Below are 22,021 nucleotides of genomic sequence, written 5' to 3' on the forward strand. Positions count from 1 at the left end.
ATATATATATATATGGGTCTGTTTCCTCCAAAGAAACATGCAATTTGGTACATTGTATGTATGTATGTATGTATGTATGTATGTATAATTATTACCAAATTTGATCACTTTGCAGGAATTCTTAGGTAAATGTTTCTGAAATTGCAGACCCCAGAAATAAAGTTTTAACAATTAAATATATATATTATATACATTAAGCATTATGTTGCTTTGCAAAATCCAACATGACAATCCAGCAAAAGAAAACATGGATAGCATAAGGGGGATTTGAGTTTGGGCGTCTAAAGTCTGGGAGTATCACCAAGGATCTTTTGGACCATAAGACATAGATGAAACTTAAAAATACCTATACTATAATATAACTAGAAGATTAAAAAGAAAAACCATATCTGCTGCGTCATGTTCATTCTCAAACCACACTGATAAGAACTGAAACTAATGGCTATGACTTACTGCCCTTTATCACACAAAGCAAGACTAAGTGCATCATCAGAGGATAGGGTGCAGAAATCGCTAAACTAGGACCAGTTTCCTATCCACTGTGTTACCTCACTGCGTCTCTGCTGTTTGAAGGGCCTGGTGATGAGCGCCGTGTCACCCTGGATGACTGCCACATCCTCTATCCTCCAGCTCTCTGCCAGCTCGGGGTCAGGGGGGATCTCGATCAGCTGCAGGCCCACCTTCTGCCTTAGGGCTCCGGTCAGGCAACCAAACTGACGCTGAGCTTTGGCCAGGTCCACAGTGGTCTCCCCGTTCTCTCCACCATCTCCCACTGCTTTCCCAAAGGTTGCTGGGATGCCCCGCACCACGGCGTGGGTAAAGCGGCCGTACGGGCACATGTTTGCCATGATTTCAGTAAACTAATAACCGTCCGTCTATGAAAGAGTGGTAGCAAGTATAGGTGTTCTGCAAAAATGCCAGAAGACAGCAAGAGGTAATGAATAAATGTGTGTTAGCAACTTTTCCACAGTCTAGTTTTAGAAAAAGGAACACCTAAATTGAGCTAATGGGATGGATCAGGAGGTCCAGGAGGAACATGGAGAGCATCGTCATCCCTGTCTCTCTGCTGCTTCTTTCATTTCAGTTCTCCACTGGCTACTCCTGCATCTGCAGATGCCAGGAAATGGAAGCAGATGATGCCAGCCTAAGACAGAGGGAAATGGACACATTAACAAAGCCAGATACAATGGGACACATTTGTATCCCATGCAAACCTCGCAGGACCGTGAAAGGATTAAATACCTAAGACATTATTCTGAGATTAAAATGAAGTGTGTAGCTAAAGAATTGCACTTGTGTGAACTGGTGATTGCTAGTTTGTAAGAGGACACATTATCGCCTAATAAGCCTTAAAGAGCAGCTGAAATAGCAGATGGCACAGTTGACAGTAGACTAAGGAGTATTGTCCAAGGTTAGATTACAAGGAAACATTATTATTCCTGCAATATGGTGCAAAGCCTTTCCATGTTTGGGCAGAGGGTTAGATTCGGGACAATTGCCCTTTTATCATCTTCCCTGTAACTTGCAGCAGTCGCCCACTGTGAGGCTGCAGAAAGGGACTTCCACACAGGATGTTTCCTAAATAACTTAATACAACAAGTTCTGGGCTTTGATATTCATTTCATTCCGTTGCAAAAGGAAGCACAACCAGTTTGTAAAAAAAAAAAACTAGCTTGCAAGTTAGGCTTTCCTATCAAATCCCAGTGTGATACCTACTGGGGATCAATGACAGGCTACGTTTAGGAAAACAGTCTTTTTCCTGCTATAATCTGCCCTATTTACATTGTCGAAAGGGAAAAAGAGTAATACAAACTAATCTTTCTGATTTGCGCAGTCGGGGTTATTCAGCACCATTAATAAATATAAACCACATCCCATTTCCAAACATCTTGAGTGTTTGGCTGCCGAGTGCACCGCCAGCAGTTCTTCCCAAATACTTCTGATGATGTCCCACATCGTTCTAACAAGGAAACTATCACCAACACTCCCAGAAGTTGCACATATAGCAAATAAAGATGTAGACTTACGTAATAGCCTGACGTTGTGTGTTTTAAGGGTCGCCGCTTCCACGCTGGGTGAGTTTGCCCTCGTTTGATTTAATGTCCAACCCCCGTTCCCGTTATTTTCCCGTTGGCTCTACTCTGCTGACCAACTACATGTTAAGTCAAGATGACGACTATGAAGATGTCCGTATCCGGTTACTTATTTCAAAATAAGACGGCGACAGAAACACGCAATTTGAGCCATGTTGCGTCATCTACTCTTACATAGGGTAAAGAAAAGTACACTACATCTCACTTTCTTAAATTGAATACGTGATGTAATAAAATTCAAACACAATGGTGGAAAAGCTAACAAAAACGCAGTTACTTATATATATATATACATATATATATATATATATATATATATATATATATATATACTGTAGGCCTATGTGTGTGCAAGGCTTTAAAATGTTAACATGTGGGGACTGTTACGCTTTTATTTTGTAAAGGCCAAATCTCATTAGTTCCGGTCCTTCCTTGCAGCTCGCCTCTCCATAGACAGTCGCTTTTATCATCCCAGCACCTCCCCCCTTCCCACACACGTCCTGCCCGGATTCAATCAGATTTGAGTCACCACAGCTGCTGTTTTGTATTGTATTGGCTGTCAATAACGTTGCTACACATTAGTAATCAATAACGTCGAGTACAAAATCGATAACGTTTTGTTATCACATAAAGTAGGCCTACTTAATTTGCATTTTACGTTTTTAAAAAGTTGATACTTAGATCATAGACTGTATATTATTAACAGTCTGTGACATAGATCCAAGTTAATGTCTTCTTTGAGCTAATGAAAACACGGGTTTGTCCAGAATTAATCTTGTTGCGGCTCTTTTCTATATCGATGGTTGTGACATAAGCACAAAGATTGGGGTCACAAATGGGGCTGCTTTCCATGGCAGATTGGAATATTTCTATTTTTAAGGATTAAGGACTCACATTTAATATTCTCCCCTTAATCCTAATGAATTGTGTATGGTCAGATACTGTATCAGCAGCCCTGTTTCTGCCTTTAAAATATATTCTTCCTCCTCTCCTGTTCAAAGTCATATAACACCTATTACTGAGCCATCATTGTTGTCTGTTTTTTGTCTGTGTGACATACATAACGAAAAAATATCCGTCTTTTCCTGAAATCTAGGTCAAATGATGTTGAGATTGTTGGATTAACATGTTGACCTCATTAGACACTAAAGAAAAAGATTAGTATACTTTGAAACAGCAGTCTTGTGAATCATGTTAACCAGTAATCAAACCTTAGTTTGCTGAAACTTGGCAATTGACATTGGAGGTTTGTACAACATGTACACATAGTCTACATAAACACGTTTTGGACTCATAAATCTGCACAATGTTCCCTTCTACTGACTAGATTAAGTTACTGCAGCCAAGGGTTGTTTTTCAGCGACAGAGTCAGAGATACAGAGGCAACCTCAGTGACAATGAAGAAAGTAAGACAAATTACCGGTGTATTTCTGTACACAGAGGAATAAAAAGAGACAGGAAATGTGAGGTTGATGTACTAGTGGCAGCGGCTGAATGTGGGGGGTGGAGGGCACAGACAGGATTAAAGAACATAATCTGTTCTCTGAGATCCTTCAGCCGGCACACAAAACATCCCAGTCAAATAAAGCATCAGCAGGTTTTCCACACTGGCTGTCCTCCACTCCCCTACAAAGCACATCTACTCTTACACAGCTGGCACAACCAGACTTCATTTTCTTAGAATTAAGTCACACACTCACAAACGTGTGTGCTGACATTTAGCAGTTTTTTTCCCCTGTGGTTTTATTCCACTGTCAGTTTAAGTTTTTGTCTTGTTTCATTCACGTTTGGGAACTTGCATCTACAGTTTTAAAGTTTTTATTTTACAACACTTTCTATAGGAAATTGTTTAAGAAATGCATATAACATGAACAAGAACAGGCAGTTATTCTTAGCTCATGCAAAGCCAAAATATGAAGACAAAATACTGCTTGAGAAAGTAAAGTCAACAGCATATGTGAGTATAAAAGGACAGATGTGCAAACTAAACTTTTTTTGTCTTTTTGACTGTGTGTTGTGTAATTATTCATCTGGTAAACAGCTACTCAGTCTGAGCGTGCTTAGCTCAGTCCATCACAAGACTGGTGTCAGCAGACCGTCCTTTATGCTGCCCTTATGGCTCCCATTACGCCCTAAAGGATAATTCAGTTAAACTGCCTCGCTCTCCAACTCACTGACTCCCTGTTTCTGACATGCTGACTTTCTCTCTCTGTTTCTTTCTCTTTCTAACATGCTGACCCCTTTCTCCACTGTGCTTACTTAAGTGGTCTTTCTTTTCTGACTTCTTAGCACCTTTCTTGCTGTTTTCTCACACATGTACACACAACATAAACAGTTATGTCTTATTTTGCCGTAGTTGTTTTTAGGATTCAAATCTTTGTGGCCTGTTTTTGCTTCCACCTAATATAATGTATTTTTCAATCCCAATGACTCAAAATATTTCATATTTACTATGAACAGTTTGAGGTTATGAAAGTAATTTCATACCCACTGGTTTTGTGCATTTCTTTATTGAAAGTCTATGTATACCTGTAAATCACTGAAAAATAATAGTAAAATACATAATATGTGTAATATATAAATAAAATATACATACATCTCATTCAGCTGAGGGGTCACTTCATGTGATATAAAATGAACACCTCCCAAATGCAAAACACAACATCCGTCTTTTACCGTCATCTGATCATAATTACCTGGCGAAATTAAATTAGAAGTTTTCAGGAGGAGACAGCGACTGCCCGAGTGACACAGGCATTCAAGACCAAAGACAGGGGACAAGAAGAACGAGAGGGACTAAGAGAAAAAATCTTTAGGTGAAAATTGAAACTACATTTGAGAAGTCACTTAGTTGCTTAATCAAAAATCCAGTGGAAGAAAAGCAGAAGAACAAGACAGACGGTGTAGGCTTGCACTTCAAAGACGAAGAGACATTTAATTTAAGAATGAGTTGTGGGGACATATCAGCTCAGCAGTAAGTTTGATGAGACAGCTGTAACGTCCCAAGAGGCAGATTTTTGGACGTTCTTGAATCGTTACCTGAAAACAATTTGAGGACTTTTCCCTGGACGCATCATGTCTCATTCAAAACTTGTGATTGTACTCCTGTGTTGTCTACCTTTGGCAGGTATGTAGTTCATTTATTTCAATTTGAGTGGAAATTGTTATCAGACGACATTCAAAAAATTGTTAATTTATTGTAAAATGTATTTTCAGTGATGTACTACTAAAACTGAAAAGTCTTATTTATTTTATATTTGAGGCAGGGTTATTGTGGTAATTTAAACTGTACATAATAAAAATAAGCAGGGAAAATAAGTAAACTAAATATAAAGTATAAGTAAAATAAAATTGCCTGGTTACAAAAAGTAATACATATAAAATAAAAAACAATTGTACATTTTTTTTAGCTATAATATTTCACTGCCAATAAAGGAAGACAGCATAAATTTCTGTCAACTCTCGGGACATTGAAACACAGAAACTGAACAGACTTGATATTTCAGGAGATGGCACTGTGACACAATTGCTTTAAATTGGAAACTAAAGTAGCATAAAGAATAAACATTAAGGTCTTCTCCAACCATGTATTTTGTATGTAGCCACATACGTCTGTTTTTCATAGTTTATACCCAGACAGCACTGACAAGTTTATTTGTATCTGTGATTAACTATGATCACTGTTCAAGGTCCCACTCAGGACGTATCTTGGCCACAGCTCTTTATCAGTCAATCGTAATCAGATTATCAATGTCAGAATTCAATTACACTCACGTTTCTTTATATTTTTTCCCACTGTTTCCTTTAGCCTGTTTGACGTGTTACACCTGTGTATTCCCGGCCATCTCTCCTCTGGACTGTTTTAAGTTTCCTCAGGAGTGTCCAGCCGGGCAGCGCTGCCTATCCAGTACTGCCATGGGGAGACGGGGTGAGATCCAGATCTGTGTGCGTCTGTGTCTGTGTGTGTGCACGTGCATGTGGGGTGTGTGTGTGTGTGTGTGTGTGTGTGTGTGTGGGCGTGTGTGTTTATTTCTTTGTCTGTAGATGAGATTATTGTCTGGAAATCTAGGGCAGGATAGTCACAATTTGGTGAGCAAATCCTCATTGTCCTGAACATTGTCTGGGAACAGATTTGAGAATTGTACATTGCACTCTGTGTATAACATGTATACTAAGACAATGTTTTGAATTTGGCTATTAAGTTTAAATGCTGACTATCATCTTCAATTTAAGGCCGTTTAAACCCACATCCAGAGAAATGTGTAGACACATTGTAGTCCTTTTTGTAGTTACAATTACGTCACTGCTCACCCAATATTGGCCAAATGCTCTAAAAGCTGCATTTAAATCCAGAAAACTCTCCAATCTTGAGATAATCTAACAAAGACTGATGTAAAAAAAACTGGTCTGAGTTAGTTATCCAGATAACTTAGTAAACCACAATTTAAAGTAAAAAAATTTCAGGGCCAAACATTTACAGTCTGATCTCTGTGTATTGCTGCTATGGATTTTGAAATAAAAATTGTAATAGGCTTTCAGGGTCTTTTCACAGGCCTGATTCTGTCCCGACTCCACAAGAATAAAAACAAAATGAGACAAAAGAATCACTAAATGAATCAGAACTCAGCGCCATTTCTCAGCCGGTTGTTAGCTCACTAATGAAATTATCTCTAAAATAGCTCTCAGGGCTGTATGGGTGGAGCGAAATGGTCACTGTTTCTCATCAGAGGACAGAGAGCCGTTTTCTGTTATGTCCTCAGCCAGTTTTCAATGTGAGCACCATGTGGGACAATCTTTCGATGTCCACCAGCTTTATGGTGTGCAATTTGGTAAATGACCGAGATAAAAATAAACCAAAATGCACTCACATTCTCTTAATGTTATTTTAAAATCAGCATCAATGTTGTGACAAATTGAGACTGGGTCTTTTGTGCAAGAATATAATTTAATCAGTATACTAGACAATAAGTGCAGTGCACCAACATAAACTCCACTCTTTTCTCTCGTAGGCGCTCTACAAGTGACAATGTACGAGAAGAGCTGTGCTGTCCAGTCCCAGTGTGGTGTGAGTGGGCAGAAATACGCCTCAGGCCTTTACTTCAACTACACAAACATCTGCTGTGATACCAACCTGTGTAACGGGGTTGAGTCCTTTGCTGCCCTCAGCTGGGGAGGAGCTGCTCTCTGCCTGCTGCCTGCATTCAGTCTTCTGCTGGCCTAAACATCTGGGGGGGGGGGGGGGGGGGGGGGGGGGGGGGGTTATCACTGAATATTGAAAGATGCAGGTAACTTGGAAAACGTGTACACTCACAGGCACATGAGCTTGCACTTGTAAGACAACAGGGAAAGAATTAACAGGAACATGTCGCATTAGTGATGCACTGATGTGGTTTTCAGAGGCTCATATTATCTGATATTTTCCTCCCATTGTATCCACTTCTTTTTAGAAAGGTCAAAATAAACCAATAAGACTTGTTCAGTGGTAATAATTATTAAGCATTTTCTCAGATGTAGATGATCCAACCAAAAAAGAAACCTGAGCACTTTAAGGACCGTTTGTCCATTTTGGCTTAAAATGTCGTTGTTCATTCTTGACTTTGGAAACAACACCAGCCGCAGAAAGAAATAAGAAAAAAAAAATGTTCCAGAATGTAGTTTACAGAGGAAGAGCATGTGATCGGATAGAAAGCTCCTAAACAGCTACTGACATTTCTGTTTCCATTGTCAAGAATTAACTTTGAATTTTTACACCAACAACATGGATGAGGAATCCTTAAAATACACTTCATGGTGAAACATTTGAACGTCCATATTTTCATGTCAAATGGGCTAAAGCTCCAGAAGACGTGCTAAATGGTTTGAAAAAATACATACCATTTTATTTTGGACAATAGCTTTAGTTTGACCATGTCTCCGCCTTATAAACTTTTATAAACTACATTGAAGACATGTATTTTTATTTGTGCTCTGTTAAACATGCGTTGGCTGTGTATGCATAAATGTTTTGAATTACCATACTTGACTTGTTTACAATCATTGCTGTCCATGCTTTGGGCGTAATGCCTGTATAGAACATTTTTGACCATCTCAATGTTGTTACACAATGGTTACTAAATAAAAACACATCTGTCATTTGCTGATTTTTTTATCAAGACATTTCTTTATTGGGATATTAATACATGTGTCTGTAAATGGCTTTAAAGTACAACATACAATTCCGTTGTGCTATTAGTTTGATTGTCTTTGTTTATTAAAATCTACTGGTTTAGTGTCCACACCACTGTATGTTTTGACCTTGTGGACTTTTAAGTGCAACTGCTTTTGACTACATGACATGAAAACAGACAAAACAAAACGTTGAAATATTGTAGGGAAATGAGTCAAAAGCACAATATGGGTCTTATAAAAAAGACAATACATGATATGAAATTCAAAAGAAAAAGTGAAAAACTAACTTAAATAACATTTTAATGAATATATCAAATTAGTTTTTAATTTTTTATGATATGGTTCCCTGAAATGGTATCGAATCCAACAGTAAGAAGTGAAAAACATCTACACTTGGAGAGAAGAAATACTAAAATACAAGAGCATTGAAGTTATTCGGACATGATCCCTTTAAACAATGGTCCATTTTTAGAAAATAAATGAAAGCCATAACAATTCAGTCAATATAAAATATACATTATCATCTCTCAACAGTTGCATTACACCGCAAGAATGGATTTACCTAAAATCATAAAAAAATAACCAACTGTGCTCACACTAGATGAGTAAAATAATTAACATCTGTGTATAAGCTTGTCTTTTCAAAACGGCTTAAATTGCACTTAGGTTTCATTTTTTATTTTACAGAGCTTCACCCTGATCTGAGAGACGTGACAGATGTTGAGGCTGATACTGTCTAAATCCAGTCTTAATTGCCAACAGCCTCTATTAATGGTAATTTGCTTAGTTGCCATGAAGTTAATAAAATCGTCTACACAAACTACTGCAACAGTCGGACCAGGCCTGTTGTTATTGGTTAGTAGTTAGTAGTTCTTCCCAATGGTTCAAGTTTAAGTCACTTTTACAAGAATGACTTCAGATTTGGAAACTTAACAAGAGTGCATTATACTGGTGACACATGACAGTAGGGCTGCACGATTTGACCTTAATCGGACATCGGACTCTGTTCTGAGTTATCCTCCATTGTGCTTTCCATGCAGCTAACTGGTCCGGGCAAAGTCACGGGACTACACACGCGGTAGAATGTTTTTAAGGAGAAAGTAGGCCATAAACAAGAATAAATGATCAAACAGCCTCAGAATTTTTTTGTTGATACATTTTCAATTAATCGTCCAGCCCTACATGACAGTTAAGTGACAGCCTGCACTCAGTAAGTATACACAGTTTTTTTATTCAATGATAAGTCTGGTGATATTAAAATGTATTAACTGTATTTTTGTCAACAAACATCCTAAAAAGACCAAAACCATTGAGCCAGAAACATATCAATGAGTTCCATTGGTACACTGACTGACATGTTCCTTTCCTTACAATGAACATGTGCCCTGTAGTTTATTTTGAATCCCTCCCAAATACATCGTTCCCCTATCTCGGGGAACAAGGGTTACATACGTAACCCGAGACGTTCCTCTAATGTAAATACCCACTATTTGCGCCTGTTTGAGTGATGTTTGTTTAAAATAACCCTGCAGTATTAGGAAACTACTTTGCATTTGCAAAATTAAAGTAGCATATTTGTGACCCAAGAATCCATCTTCAGTAGGATTGAATGATCTCGAGGCCACAGAGAAGGTTGAATAATTCATTCATAAAATATTGACGTTTGAATGGTATTTGTTGTGAATTAATGTTATTAAAACGTGTTTTGACAATTGCCAGTCTTATATTTCTAATTAATAAAAGGACAGCTAAAGCTGCAAGTGTGATTTTCACTTTAAACATTGTGCATGTTTACATCCAACTTCCTGCAGGTTTTTTCCCTGTTTGCTTTTATTTGCCTTTTTTTTTTTAATGTTCTTTTGCGCAAAATAAAATGTTTTGTGGTCATGATTCATCTTGTAGCTGGCTGGCTTGGTTCCAGGCTTAAAACGCTTTGTATAAGCATTTTTTGAAACTTCCATGGAAATACTGAATGGGGAAAATCACTTCCGTAACCGGAGTACTTCAAAAGTGAGCAGCCACCGTTGAGCTCTATTTAGGACTAGCAGTTAACAGTTTTAACTTCTTCATCCCCGGCCACTTCAACACACTTACAATCTGATCTCCCTTTTTGTGTCACTAAAAAAGATCCTTCATACATGACAGGCAGAACAAAATAAACTGTTGGTAAAAGGCTCCGACAGCAGATAACAAAAAAACTGGGTAATCTTTAATAATCCTTCACGCCTGCTGACGGAGCGCAGAAAGGGGAACCCGAGTTTATTCAAATAATTTCCTGTCTCTGTTTTCAGCTCTGCTTACCTAAAGCGCTACCCGGTCTGCAGGCCGCTGAGGAAAACACCCCACTTCCTCTCTGAGGGGAACTGTGAAGAATAAAAAGCCGTTATATCCATTTAATAAAATTAGTATTAACAATATTTGTAATCCTCAACTACTAAATGAAATGCCTTGGTCCTTCAGTAATGAAATAAATGTGAAGGGTGTGTGTCTACAGACAAACCACAACACTTTGGCAGGTAAGCTGGCACTGGTAAGCATGTTCGTAACCTAAAATAACAACTTCCTACATACTAAGCCTGACAATAAGAGTTGAATCAGCTTGTGTGAGGCTTGCTAGATCCTAGTGAAAGTTTCATCTGGTAGGCAGCTTTGTGTCTTTTGAACTCCCCCCCCCCCCACACACACAAAAGAAAATCCCCAAAGATATACTGTAAAAAAAAGTCATCAAGAAACAACTTTACAGTGAGTATCTACGGATGGTGAAACTGCGTACAAGCAAGGCTGTAGTTTTAAGTGTGTGTGTGTGTGTGTGTGTGTGTGGGGGGGGGGGGGGGGGGGGGGGGGGGGGGTTGGGCTCTGCAAGCAACATGATCCATCATTTACTTCCTACAGGGGTGAATTTACAGGAAAGGTTGAATACATTTTGCCACAGCTAACTCTTGTTTGTGTGCATGTATTTGTTTTTGCATCAGCTTATCTGACTCCTGTGCTTCCTCATTTCCCCTCTGATGTAAACTAATCCATTTGGCAAACAAAAAGCTGGAAAACTACATCTCTAAAACAAACCTAAGAGTTTAGTTTGATGACAGGAACACTAGCTATATGGAATAAACATTATAAAAAAGGTCATATTAACTTTTAAAGCTGCAAAAAAAGGACATATGCATGATGCAGTGAAGGCTCTTGAGAAACAGATCGACCAAGTTTCTTGCGGAGTGTGTGCAGGTGAGTTTTTATACTGGTGTAGGACGTGTGCATCCCGCTGTGCTGCTACTTGAGAGCTTTAGCTACAGAGGAGTAGGCAATGTGGATCTCCTCGTCAATCGGGCAGGTAGAGGCAAACTCCTCCCTGGCGTACGCTGCGTTCAGGTACCTCCAGAGGTTTGTCAGAGACTGAGGGATGCTGAAGTTTCGGTATTTTAAACACACCACCTGGAGAGAGAATAAGAGCAAGACTGTAAAAAACACAAACAACAAAACATGCTGGACACAAGCCTTTAATTTCAGACCAAAACCTGGACTCCACATTATAATCTTTTCATCCCAGGCCCCTAATGCTACAAAGCTTAAAACAGAAGATTACCTTCACGATGTGGAGCTTAGGCAGCAAGTTGCAGTCAGCCAGAGTAAGCTCTTGGCCGTCCAGGAAGGGGCGGGAGGAGGAAGTGAGCTCATCGTCGCTATTCTCGTCAATCTCGTCAGGAAGTGGTGAGCCAAGGTAGTCGTCCAGCTTCTTTAGAGCCTTCAGCAGGCCTTTCTCTAGATCTGAGTACATGTGCACACAGAAAATAATACTCTAATACAGTGTTTAATCAACGACAAAGGGATAGTTTGTTTCTCCAAAACGGATGCGCAAATCTAAGCTGATTTCAGCATAATGCATTTTGTTTTTTAATTGAATTGAATTGTTTGAATGGCTGAAATGATTGAGTAAATTTCATTTTAAAGATCCCATGACATGGTGCTCTTTGGATGTTTTTACATAGTCCTTAGTGGTCCCCTAATACCATATCTAAAGTCTCTTTCCCAAAATTCCGCCTTGGTGCAGAATTACAGCCACTAGAGTCAGTCCTACAATGAGCTTTCCTTAGTATGTGCCATTTCTGAGTCTGTAGCTTTTGAAAGAGGGGGGGGGCAAATTGGAGGCTGGGGATGTGGACTTGACCAACTGCCACTTTGTTCATTTGAAAGCCATGATTTCTCTCTCTTGTGGGTGGGCCAAATTGTCTGGGCGGGCAAAGCAGAGAAAGGGGAGGTAACCTTGCCCTATATGAGGTCATAAGGGGTAATATTCCAGATCAGCCCATCTGTGCTTTCATTTTCTCAAAGGCAGAGCAGGATACCCAGGGCTCGGTTTACACCTATCCCCATTTCTAGGCTGCGGGTACATTATATTGGTGACACATGGCAGTAGGGCTGCAGGCTAGGCTGGGGAAACTCATTACAATGTTCAAAAAAACTCAGAAAAAGGGACATTTTCTTGCCATGGAACCTTTAAAGAAATAAGCAACTAGAACAAAAAAAACACAGTTTTTACCCAACAACAGTGATATTTCCAGTGAGATCACCTAACACAGAGTGGCTAAACCCAGAGAGCAGCAGGCGACCTGTTTGCACTGAGGCAGAAAATCTCAGACCGTAATGGTATTAACTCAGATGCTCCCTGCTGGTTTTCTGTCCTGTCCTATAGAATGTTAGCTATACTTACTTTCGTTGGCCTGAGGGTTTGAGTTCTTGACGTAAGCAGAGAATTTTGAGAAAACATCCATGCCTGCTGTGTTGGACTCTGGGTTACGAGCAGCCAGACGGGGATATCTAAACAAACAGAAAAATTGATGATTATTGACATGTAAACATTACAAGCATACATTCACAAGAATGAGCGGTGCATGGAATGTGAAGGGCTAAGACAAAGAAGATTACTACAAGATGACACAAAATTAACAAGTCGTTGAAATAGGAGACAAGTAAAACAAATAGGGCTGTAATTAACTATAATCTTTGATTAATCCATTCATTGTTTTGTCTAAAAAAATGTCAGAAACAAGTGAACATTTCCGACGATGTTGTTAAATATTTGATTTGTCTAACAAAGTCCAAAGATATTCAATTTACAATCACATAAAACAAAAAAACTTAGCAATTCTTCACAACGGAGAAGTTTAAGGTAGGACATATTTGAAAAAAAAGAAAATTATTTTTTTGAAAACATTTAGGAAACAGATTGAGTGATTACTTCGGAGGGCTGAGATTTTCCTCCAGGAACTCTTCTATCTTATTGGTGTCTGTTTTCACCTCGCTGCCGTACAACAGGAAGGGAGGCTGGGCACCCGGAGCCAGGTCCTTCAAGATGTCTGGCTTCCTAAGGTGGACGGTAATGAAAGAAAGTCAGAAACAGAGAGAGACAGACATTCAGCAGAAAAGAGAGAGGGTTAAACATCAGGAGAGAGATGGAAGAAAAATGGAAGAAGGTAAAGGAAAACATTTGAAACCACAGGAAATGACTCATGTTTGCAACTTGAGACTTCCACAGCTGTCACTGAAAGAAAAAGCCATAGTGGCTTTATATCGTCTAACAGTCAATATCTGAATAAAATGTCCCCTTGTTAAGTAATGTGCGTGCACGAGCACACACGCACACACACACACACCTCTTCATATCCACTGTGGTAACATCGAAGGTGACTCCTTTCAGCCACAGCACCATGAAGAGACGCTGGGAGAAGGGACAGTTGCCGATGCTCTGACCATCGCTCCCTGCCTGGCACACAAAAACATTTTATATTATTTCATGTTTATCGTATTGTTGCTTACATCTTTATTTTATGTGGTGCCAATGGGTCGAGGCACATGTGGGGGCCATGGCAGTTATTTGCAGTTTTTTGTTGTTGAATTTTCTCACCTTTTTGTGTGGAAAAAAAAAGAAAAAAGTTTTTACTCTTTAACCAAGGTCATTGTTTGCACAGCCCCTTTCTTCTTAATGTTAAACAGTTTTATGTAATATACATGTTATTTGTTTCTGTATTTATCATCCAACAACCGAGGCATATTCTTCGTAAGAGCTAATTACTTGGCAATAAATCCTTTTCTGATTCTGAAGCTGCAAAGTCAGCACTCAAAAACTATTACTACACCTTCCATCAACCTTTAACTAATTGGAAACCTCGTGCAGAGTCCTGACTTTGTTTACAGAAAATACAGACGGAAGAAAAGCAACAGAGAAAGAAAAGAAAAAAAGAAAATGAGCCAAAAAGAAAAGTAAAACAAACTTGACTCTACAGCATAAACTCAGCAGGATGCCCCTATTTGTTTATTTAGAAATTTGAAAATAGCGGAAAATCACAAATTTTCTTTGTCTTTAAAAGTCTTGTTTTGTCTGACCAACAGTCCAAAACACAAATATAGTATCATAATATTTATTATCATGTGGTATCACAGAATAAAGAACAGCACAGAGTCCTTATGACTGAGAAGCTGGAACAATGTAATGTTTGTTTTTTAGTTGAAAAATTACTTAGATTGTCAAAATAGTTACTTCTAAAATATGCAGATTTGCTGCTTTTATTTGTTTGATAACATGGTAAACTGATTATCTTTGGTACTGGATTGGTGGTTTGGATCAATTGATAAATGGAGCAAGTAGTTTGATGTTGAACATAGCCTACTACTTAGCTGCTCTCTGAAATAAAAATAATTCACACTTGAATTCACCTAGAGATTGTATGCTGCTCAGGAAATGCTCATACAGATTTAAAATGTTCCTTGTGTGGCTGAAGAAAGTCATATTTAATATTAAGTCATTCTACTGTATGTCCCATTAAAGGTTTGTATGTGGCATGAACAGCATAGAGTATAAACTTACAGTTGGAGTAAAACAGGAAACCTCTTACTTTCTGTTACAGAGACCGATGTGAAACTATAGGCTACCTCTATACGCTGTTATTAAGGGTATCAGATGTCGATGAAGAGGCTGACTTTAGAGAAGTCACAACAGCATCTTTCACCCACGAAGAGGGGAAAAAGCAGAGGGTGTTGCACATGTTCATACAGAGGACTCACTATGTAAGGCCAAGAGGGGAAGCCATATTTATTGTACTGGAGTTTTGAGCTCAAAGAAAATGAGATTAGCCTGCCTGACATACTAAATATAGATTAAAGTCGCCTGCCCATTATGTCAACGCGCATTTAATTAGATTAATTTTACTGTGATGTACAGTATCAACCCGGGTGAGTCAGCCGAGGGGGTAACTGACAAGAATACAAGCTTGTTTATGCTGTAATGTGATTTTAAGTGCAAGGTGACTTTATGTCCCCAAATAAAAGACGGTGTAAGATGATCAGCTTTTAATAGCAATACAGTGAGAAGGGTAATAAAATATGATTAGATAAGAAATCTCAATATCTTCAGCTTTAGGCCGTTAAATAAATACATGTCACCGCCGTGTCGAGACTTTCTGGGGTTTGGAGGGGGGGGGGGGGGGGGGGGGGGGGGGGGGGGCTCATTCAATCACTTACCTTCACAAAAAGTTCAACTTTGGGCTGATTCGCTTCGCTCATTTTCCCCTTTTGATGCACGAGACCTTTTTAAAAGAGTAAACAGAGATAAATACGTTGTTAAAGTAAGGCCGAATAAAGCACAAGGTTCAATTTCCTTAACAAAAACGAGTTCGAAACTCGGGTAGCCAAGCCCATCTTCCGCTACAAAACCCCATTCAGTAATTGGCGGATTAAACATTGTAGCAGCTATACGCACGCAACGTAAAGGTCAAACAAAGCGAACTTTGGCTTCCTAAGAGCTCTAAATATCACAATGTAGCACATTTAGAGTCTGCAGAAGCTACCTGCAATGTGTTCAGAGTTGTCGCTGTCGCCTGGAGCTGCTTGCTGGTTTCCACTCCCAGTTCTGCTGCCTTTCTCGACCACAGCGACACACTCATCATCATCACAGCTCCTCCATTTCCTGGTGCTGCACTATGACGGATGGAGCTTTCAGCAACTAGTGTGTGCAGGGTGAAGTAGGGAAGGTTCGATTTGTATTCAAAGTTATTTCCATCTTAAAGATAATTGATTTCTAAACAAAAACGCGACATGACAGACGTTGAAATGTTGTGTTAGGCCTATGAAACTTAACGTGGACCGCTGACGTCCAGGATATTAGCTAAAATGTTATTTAGAAAAGCCATGTTGTTAACATGGCAAAGCTTATGAAGACATACAGGGCGGAGGCACAACAATAACACATGTAGCTTAGCCTACATTTTAAGGCAGTCCAATTTAGCAGCTTTGGGATTTTTCTGAGGCTTTCTTTTAGGTGTTGGATTGCATTACTATGTAGGTGTAATACTTTAGGTAGGTTTAGCAGTGGGCGTTATTAGGCTATATAAACACAAAAAAAGTTCATAAATGTATAATAACAACAATACATATCATTAATAAAGTGCTTTTAAAAAACAAGGCGCTTTACATCAAATTAAGACAGAAACAGTAAAAACAAAAAAAACATAGACATAATATACAACTACAACGATGTATCAAGTGGATATGTAATATCTGCAAATGGACCTTAAAGCAGAGTGTCTTTCCTTCTGCATCCTCTGTCAGAATGATTATAAAGAGGTATATACATTTTTCAGTAAAGCAGTTTAGTTAAGAAGGGATTTTTAAAAAACAGAAATAATTCATTTTATTGTTTAATGTGTGTTGGATGTTATTTATGGAGCCGCCAACTGATCACACATTAATGAAGTAGTGTAGAACACTTTAGGGTAAAATGTTTTTTAAAATTTCACTGGTTTTATTTACAAAAAAAAACAAATAAATAAAAACATCATCTTAAAATCTTGAAGTCTGTCTGCCTGCAGTGTTAACATTTCTTCACGTGTGCCCTCTCCTTAATATACACGCTAGAGTGAGATAACTCAGTGTGTCTCGAAAAGTCATCTTAGCTTTGTTGGATACTCTTGGATGCCATTATGAACACACAATGAATATTTTTTTATATATTTTACATGTTTTTTGTCAAAGACAATGCAGAACTATACACAGTCTAGTAAAGAGTCAGTAGAGGGAGATATTTACCTTTACTTTGCTTGTTGACAAACAAGATGTGAAAAACTATAGGCTACTGAGTTTAGTCCACAAATCTGTAAAAATATTATGACCGTAGTCCTGCTGGGCTGTCAGTCTAATAAGCATGTTTAAAGCCTCTACTCAGATACCATGTTACCTGTCATGGAGAGCCAAAATAGTATCCAAGTACCTACTGACCTTTTAGAGGACAATTTCAGGATAGTTTAATATATTTAACCAATGAGAGGTTGTTATTTTAATCATATTCTTTGCTAATATTATATAATAGGCTACATATTTTTGGCTTATCCTGTTTCTTTCTCCTCTTTTACAACATTAAAACATTAAATATAGAGTCTAAAGCTTGCTGCAGTAGCTTTAGATATTCAGTGTATGTGTAATTGTATTCAGCCTGGTGAAGTGCACTAGAGGGCATCCTTGGTTTTGAGATGACTTGCAAGTAGGGCGGTGAAACAGGATTAATTAGATCATCAGGTTGTCTGTAAAGAAAGATATAGTACATAGCAGACTGTAGCTGGAATGTGTTGACAACATATCACTGCACAAGTCCTCCTTAAGCCCTGCATATTAAATGCGTACAAACCTGTTGTGTGTCTCTGTGAGTAACATAACAACAGGCCCACATTAAACATTTTTAAAGAATAATAGGGACCCATAAATAAAGCCTTTTTATTTCCCAACATAAAGCTCTCCAAGCTGCCTGGAAGTCAATTCTGGCAGTAAAATCTTAAATTCTTTAGTGATTTTTTATTTATTTTTTGGCCTAAAAGTAATCACTATTACACTGTGTCTAAAACACTGGATTATTGAAATCAACCTAAAAAGTATAAATGCAGAATGTAAACTCCCTGCAGGTTGCCGCCCTAAATAAACGTGAAGGCCTATCTTTAGGCCAATATGTAATCTGTATTTACTGTATGTGATGACACAATGAAGAAAACCTGGTTACCATTACTCTTTTTGATGATGCTTTATTGATTTTCATAGTAAATAGTAGGCTATGGTATTCTGATTTATAATGATCACTTTATAGCAGAATTAGAGCAAACAGTAAACAAATCCTCTCAGTGAACTGTGGAAACAGAGGCAGGTCATGTAAAACTACAACTCCCACAAGCCCCACAGAGAGGACAGGATGGCAGCACAGAGAGCCACAGTGAAAGGGAGTTGGACAGAAGTGGCTCCATTACACAGGTTTGTTGTACAACACGTGAAACTGCTGGTGAAACCAGCACCCAGGAGGCTGCCGGTCACTGTCTTCCCACACAGGTCTGAGTCCACGCAGCCACGGATGTGCAGACTGATAGCGCCAGTCGCATTGAACTCTGGGAAGGATTGGAAACAGAAGAGGATGTGTGAAAATGTAAAAAAAATAAATAAAGGAAGATTATTTTTTTCAGTTAAACTTTCTGTTTCTAAAGCAACGATACTTCCATGGCAGTTTAATGGATGTTGTAACATCTACCATTTTTACACAGAACAAATATTCACTGACACATTGTATTTAACTGGCATTGTTGAACCATTATTTGTACAGTTGAAACTCTTTTCTATCCATTACAATTGTTTTGTAAATGTTTGTTAATTTAGTTTTGTATGTTCAGTTCAGTGCTAACCAAACTAGCCATTGTGCTAACCTAGTTGTCTGAGGTTAATGTGTTGATAAGAATAGAATAGAATGCTTTTATTGTCCTTATACACATGTTCAATACCTGTGCAACAAGATTGAAACAGCAATAATAATAATAAATAAATAAATAAATAATTAGCCTACTGTTGGCCTAACTTACATGTTTTACTGTTTTTACTTTTACTCCAATGTGTAGGTTTACTGCTTGTTTACTAGTAATTACTAATTACTGTATGTTTACTAGCAATTACTAATTACTGTATGTTTACTAGTAATTACTAATTACTGTGTTGTAGAAATTAATGTTGATCTTTCAGTTGTATGTTATTTCTACTTTGTTTCTACTACGAGGGACAATGTAACTAATTTAACTACTATTTTTTTTGTTTTTTTACAATAAATTATCTCTAACTAACTGTTTGTTATGGCATCTCATCTTTTTATTTTTCGTAAACACTTCTAATTAAGTTAGTTGTCCAAAACTATTTTAAGAGGTTTTTGCTTCTGGAGAAATGTTTAAAGGCCATTGGAACACAGGATGTGAAAACCTTTAAAGTTATTTTATTCAAACCTTATGTACAAAGCCTTTGGATTTATCATTAGTTATGTAATGTTCATCATGGCCCTGGTGCTAATTTATTTTATGTGGTAATCTCATGATATTTTGATTCATTACACACTTCCATATGTTTTAAGTAAATGGCAAGTTTAGTTTATTTAAATTATATTGAGAGTGTTTTAGAGGTTTTCTTACGTGCAAGTCCACGGTAGCAGCTCTCAGTCGAATTATTACACGTGATGTCCCTTCCGAACAGACACGTGCCAAATAAATCAAAAGGGCACTGACGACAGTTCAGGCATTGTGCTGTTCAATGAAAAGAAAGAAGATACTCAGATGTACAGTACAATAACTCACTCAACAACACAGTTTGGAAGTTTCCTATCTGTAGTTCAACTGGTTTAGCAAATTATCTAATTTCTAGCTGGTTTCTAACTTATCCACCTAGACGCGTAAAACCAAACCGCTTCCTGTCTAGCTTCAAACTTAACGCACAAGCATTCCTGTTTTGTAGCCTAGGCATGAGCGTGGTATCAATGTTATCTTCTAACTCTCAGCAAGGAAGCAAATTTAGAGCGTATTTCCTTAAAGTTAAAACGGTTCCTTTAAAGGTCAGATTGATCAACTGCTCATACAGTCCTCAGTTTAAGTTCTTACTGGATGGGGATCTTGGGGTCAGTTTTAAAAAGGTTCATCCATGGTAGACTTTGACCTGTGGAGTTCCCCATGGCTCTATACTAATACAAATAAATGTATACACTTTTATGTCTATTTCTCTTCTGCCATTACATCCTTCTCAAACAGGTAGCCTTCAAATTAATATTCAGGAAGTTCTCCAAACCCTTTATTTTGGCTTTAAATAATATTATAATAAACTTACTCTGACAAAACATAAACAGAAATACCCTGTTGGATCTGTGGCAATTAATGTTGGACCAGACACTTGTACCCCACTTGTACTAAATGTCATTACGCTGCAGTGCAGGAAACTCACCTGAGACTTAATCATGAACGGCATTTGATATAACCACTCACCTTTATCTTTGTTTGTCCCAAGGATGTTCGTAATGAGCCACAGTAAAAGCCATTTTTTTTGTCATTTCTTTTCTACATTTGTCATCCAATTAAAATGTTAGATGGTGCTTAACAAATACATTAAATTACATTTAGTTTTTACAGAGGTAAGATTGAAATCATGTTTAAATAAGAAAACAATTACATAAAAGACGTTTTTATTCCACAATAAGAATTATAGTAGCTTCAGTGTAGTGCTACCTCAGGGCCCATTACTGTTAACTGACCTGCTGCGATGAAGGCGCTCAGCACAAACACTGCTTTCCAAGCTTTATTCATCCTTCTTGAGTGTTCTACGGATACCTGTCTCACTCTAGTGAGAATTAAGTCTTATGTCCATCTGAAAGAGTCAGATGGGAATAAGACTTGCCAGATATCAGATTAGAAGAAGAAAAGTGCAAGAATGGGGTTTAACAGGTTTTGTGTTCCAGCTACGTGACGTAGGATTCTTTCATTCATTGCTGGGAACATCCAGCTCAAACATTCAAAGAATGGTGGAAACTCACATTTATTAAGTTTGAGAACAAACAATTTGTGTCATTTACTTCCATTGTAAACATGCATTGAAAGGTTTCAAGCAGTTAAAATATTCCTTTTTATACGGTTTCTACTGTCCTTCAACACCCCACATTCACAGTTATAGATTATAGATGATAGAGAATTATTACACTATAGGAGTAAGTTTGTGGTTAATTAAGTGTAGCAATTGCAGCTATTGCTTGCGTACAAAGGCATCACTCAGTCATAAGGATCTTTGTTCTCTAGGTGCTCCAACTGCTTTGGAAGGTGCTGTACAAAGCTGCAGCTAGAGGGAACTGGATGGATGTGGCTCCAGTACAGCAGTCGGTGACGTCCTGGTGACGATGCATTCCGCAGTAAGGAGGGCTCTGGATTCAGTTTGGTTGCAGAGAGACAAAGCAATGCAGCCTCAAGTCTGAAGGGCCTTAAAATGACTGATGTTGAAGGCTGAAGGAGGACAAGAAGTTCAGAAGAGTGTTAACTTTTTTTTACATTGAAAATAAAAAATTACTAATAGGCTACATAATCACTATGTGTCTGTCATTTCATATGTACCAATAGAAGATGTATTCAGGGTTGTACTGAAGTAATATGTTTCTTGTCCAGAGTAAACCTTCCTCCTGCACGTAGACTATGTACGTATATCAAAATATCCCCTGTTAGCTAAAGTTAACAATGTCAATGTAGATTGAGGTGGAGCTGGTGTGTGTATGTGTGTGTGTGTGTGTATCATTAGAGGGTTTATACTGTTGGCTGTGGGCACGACAAGTATAGTGGTAAATTGTGTCGTAGCAACAGTGGTCTTGGCATTTCTTTAAACCAATCACAATCCTTATGGGCGTCACTAAGCTCTGTAGCTCTGGAGCCGCTGTAAAATACTGTAGTTGT

General features: G+C 38.3%; 3 protein-coding genes and 1 long non-coding RNA gene across 4 annotated transcripts in view; all 4 read right to left on the reverse strand.

Moving 5' to 3' along the window:
• ddah2 (DDAH family member 2, ADMA-independent) overlaps positions 1-2,188 on the reverse strand; it is a 7,434-nt gene extending 5,246 nt beyond the window's left edge. Inside the window, exons 1-2 of the mRNA XM_032534813.1 lie at positions 2,028-2,188; positions 549-1,144 (exon numbers count right to left, since the gene is read on the reverse strand). Coding sequence (XP_032390704.1) covers positions 549-848 — 300 coding nt within the window. The 5' untranslated portion in view covers positions 849-1,144; positions 2,028-2,188. The remainder of the gene's footprint in view (positions 1-548; positions 1,145-2,027) is intronic.
• Positions 2,189-8,230: 6,042 nt separating this feature from the next.
• Positions 8,231-11,075, reverse strand: LOC116701233 (uncharacterized). Its single transcript, XR_004334855.1, has 2 exons — positions 9,726-11,075; positions 8,231-9,686 (listed from the first exon to the last, which is right to left on the reverse strand). It is a non-coding gene; the product is annotated as an uncharacterized LOC116701233 (long non-coding RNA).
• Positions 11,076-11,203: 128 nt separating this feature from the next.
• Positions 11,204-16,346, reverse strand: clic1 (chloride intracellular channel 1). Its single transcript, XM_032534814.1, has 7 exons — positions 16,103-16,346; positions 15,777-15,841; positions 13,913-14,022; positions 13,498-13,623; positions 12,970-13,076; positions 11,845-12,026; positions 11,204-11,693 (listed from the first exon to the last, which is right to left on the reverse strand). The coding sequence occupies exons 2-7, from the start codon at positions 15,816-15,818 to the stop codon at positions 11,532-11,534; spliced, it is 729 nt and encodes a 242-aa protein (XP_032390705.1). The 5' UTR covers positions 15,819-15,841; positions 16,103-16,346; the 3' UTR covers positions 11,204-11,531.
• A 1,950-nt stretch (positions 16,347-18,296) lies between these two features.
• On the reverse strand, positions 18,297-20,969 carry lye (lymphocyte antigen-6, epidermis). The gene is made up of 3 exons (XM_032536088.1): positions 20,842-20,969; positions 19,736-19,846; positions 18,297-18,676 (listed from the first exon to the last, which is right to left on the reverse strand). Exons 1-3 carry the CDS (start codon positions 20,891-20,893, stop codon positions 18,453-18,455), a joined length of 387 nt encoding a protein of 128 aa, XP_032391979.1. The 5' UTR covers positions 20,894-20,969; the 3' UTR covers positions 18,297-18,452.
• Between the last annotated feature and the right edge of the window lie 1,052 nt (positions 20,970-22,021).

The sequence above is a fragment of the Etheostoma spectabile genome, chromosome 14 (genome assembly GCF_008692095.1).
Source record: "Etheostoma spectabile isolate EspeVRDwgs_2016 chromosome 14, UIUC_Espe_1.0, whole genome shotgun sequence".
In the NCBI taxonomy this organism is placed as follows: Eukaryota; Metazoa; Chordata; class Actinopteri; order Perciformes; family Percidae; genus Etheostoma; species Etheostoma spectabile.

Excerpts from the sequence above, each read along its gene's own strand:
- clic1 (XM_032534814.1), bottom strand. The coding sequence starts at position 15,818 with ATGAGCGAAGCGAATCAGCCCAAAGTTGAACTTTTTGTGAAG. Across the intron at positions 14,023-15,776 it reads AAGTTGAACTTTTTGTGAAG|GCAGGGAGCGATGGTCAGAG; the intron begins GTAAGTGATTGA and ends TTTGTGTGCCAG. Across the intron at positions 12,027-12,969 it reads AAACCCTCAGGCCAACGAAA|ATCTAGAGAAAGGCCTGCTG; the intron begins GTAAGTATAGCT and ends ACATGTACTCAG.
- lye (XM_032536088.1), bottom strand. The coding sequence starts at position 20,893 with ATGAATAAAGCTTGGAAAGCAGTGTTTGTGCTGAGCGCCTTCATCGCA. Across the intron at positions 19,847-20,841 it reads GAGCGCCTTCATCGCAGCAG|CACAATGCCTGAACTGTCGT; the intron begins GTCAGTTAACAG and ends TTCATTGAACAG. Across the intron at positions 18,677-19,735 it reads CTGCTACCGTGGACTTGCAC|AGTTCAATGCGACTGGCGCT; the intron begins GTAAGAAAACCT and ends AATCCTTCCCAG.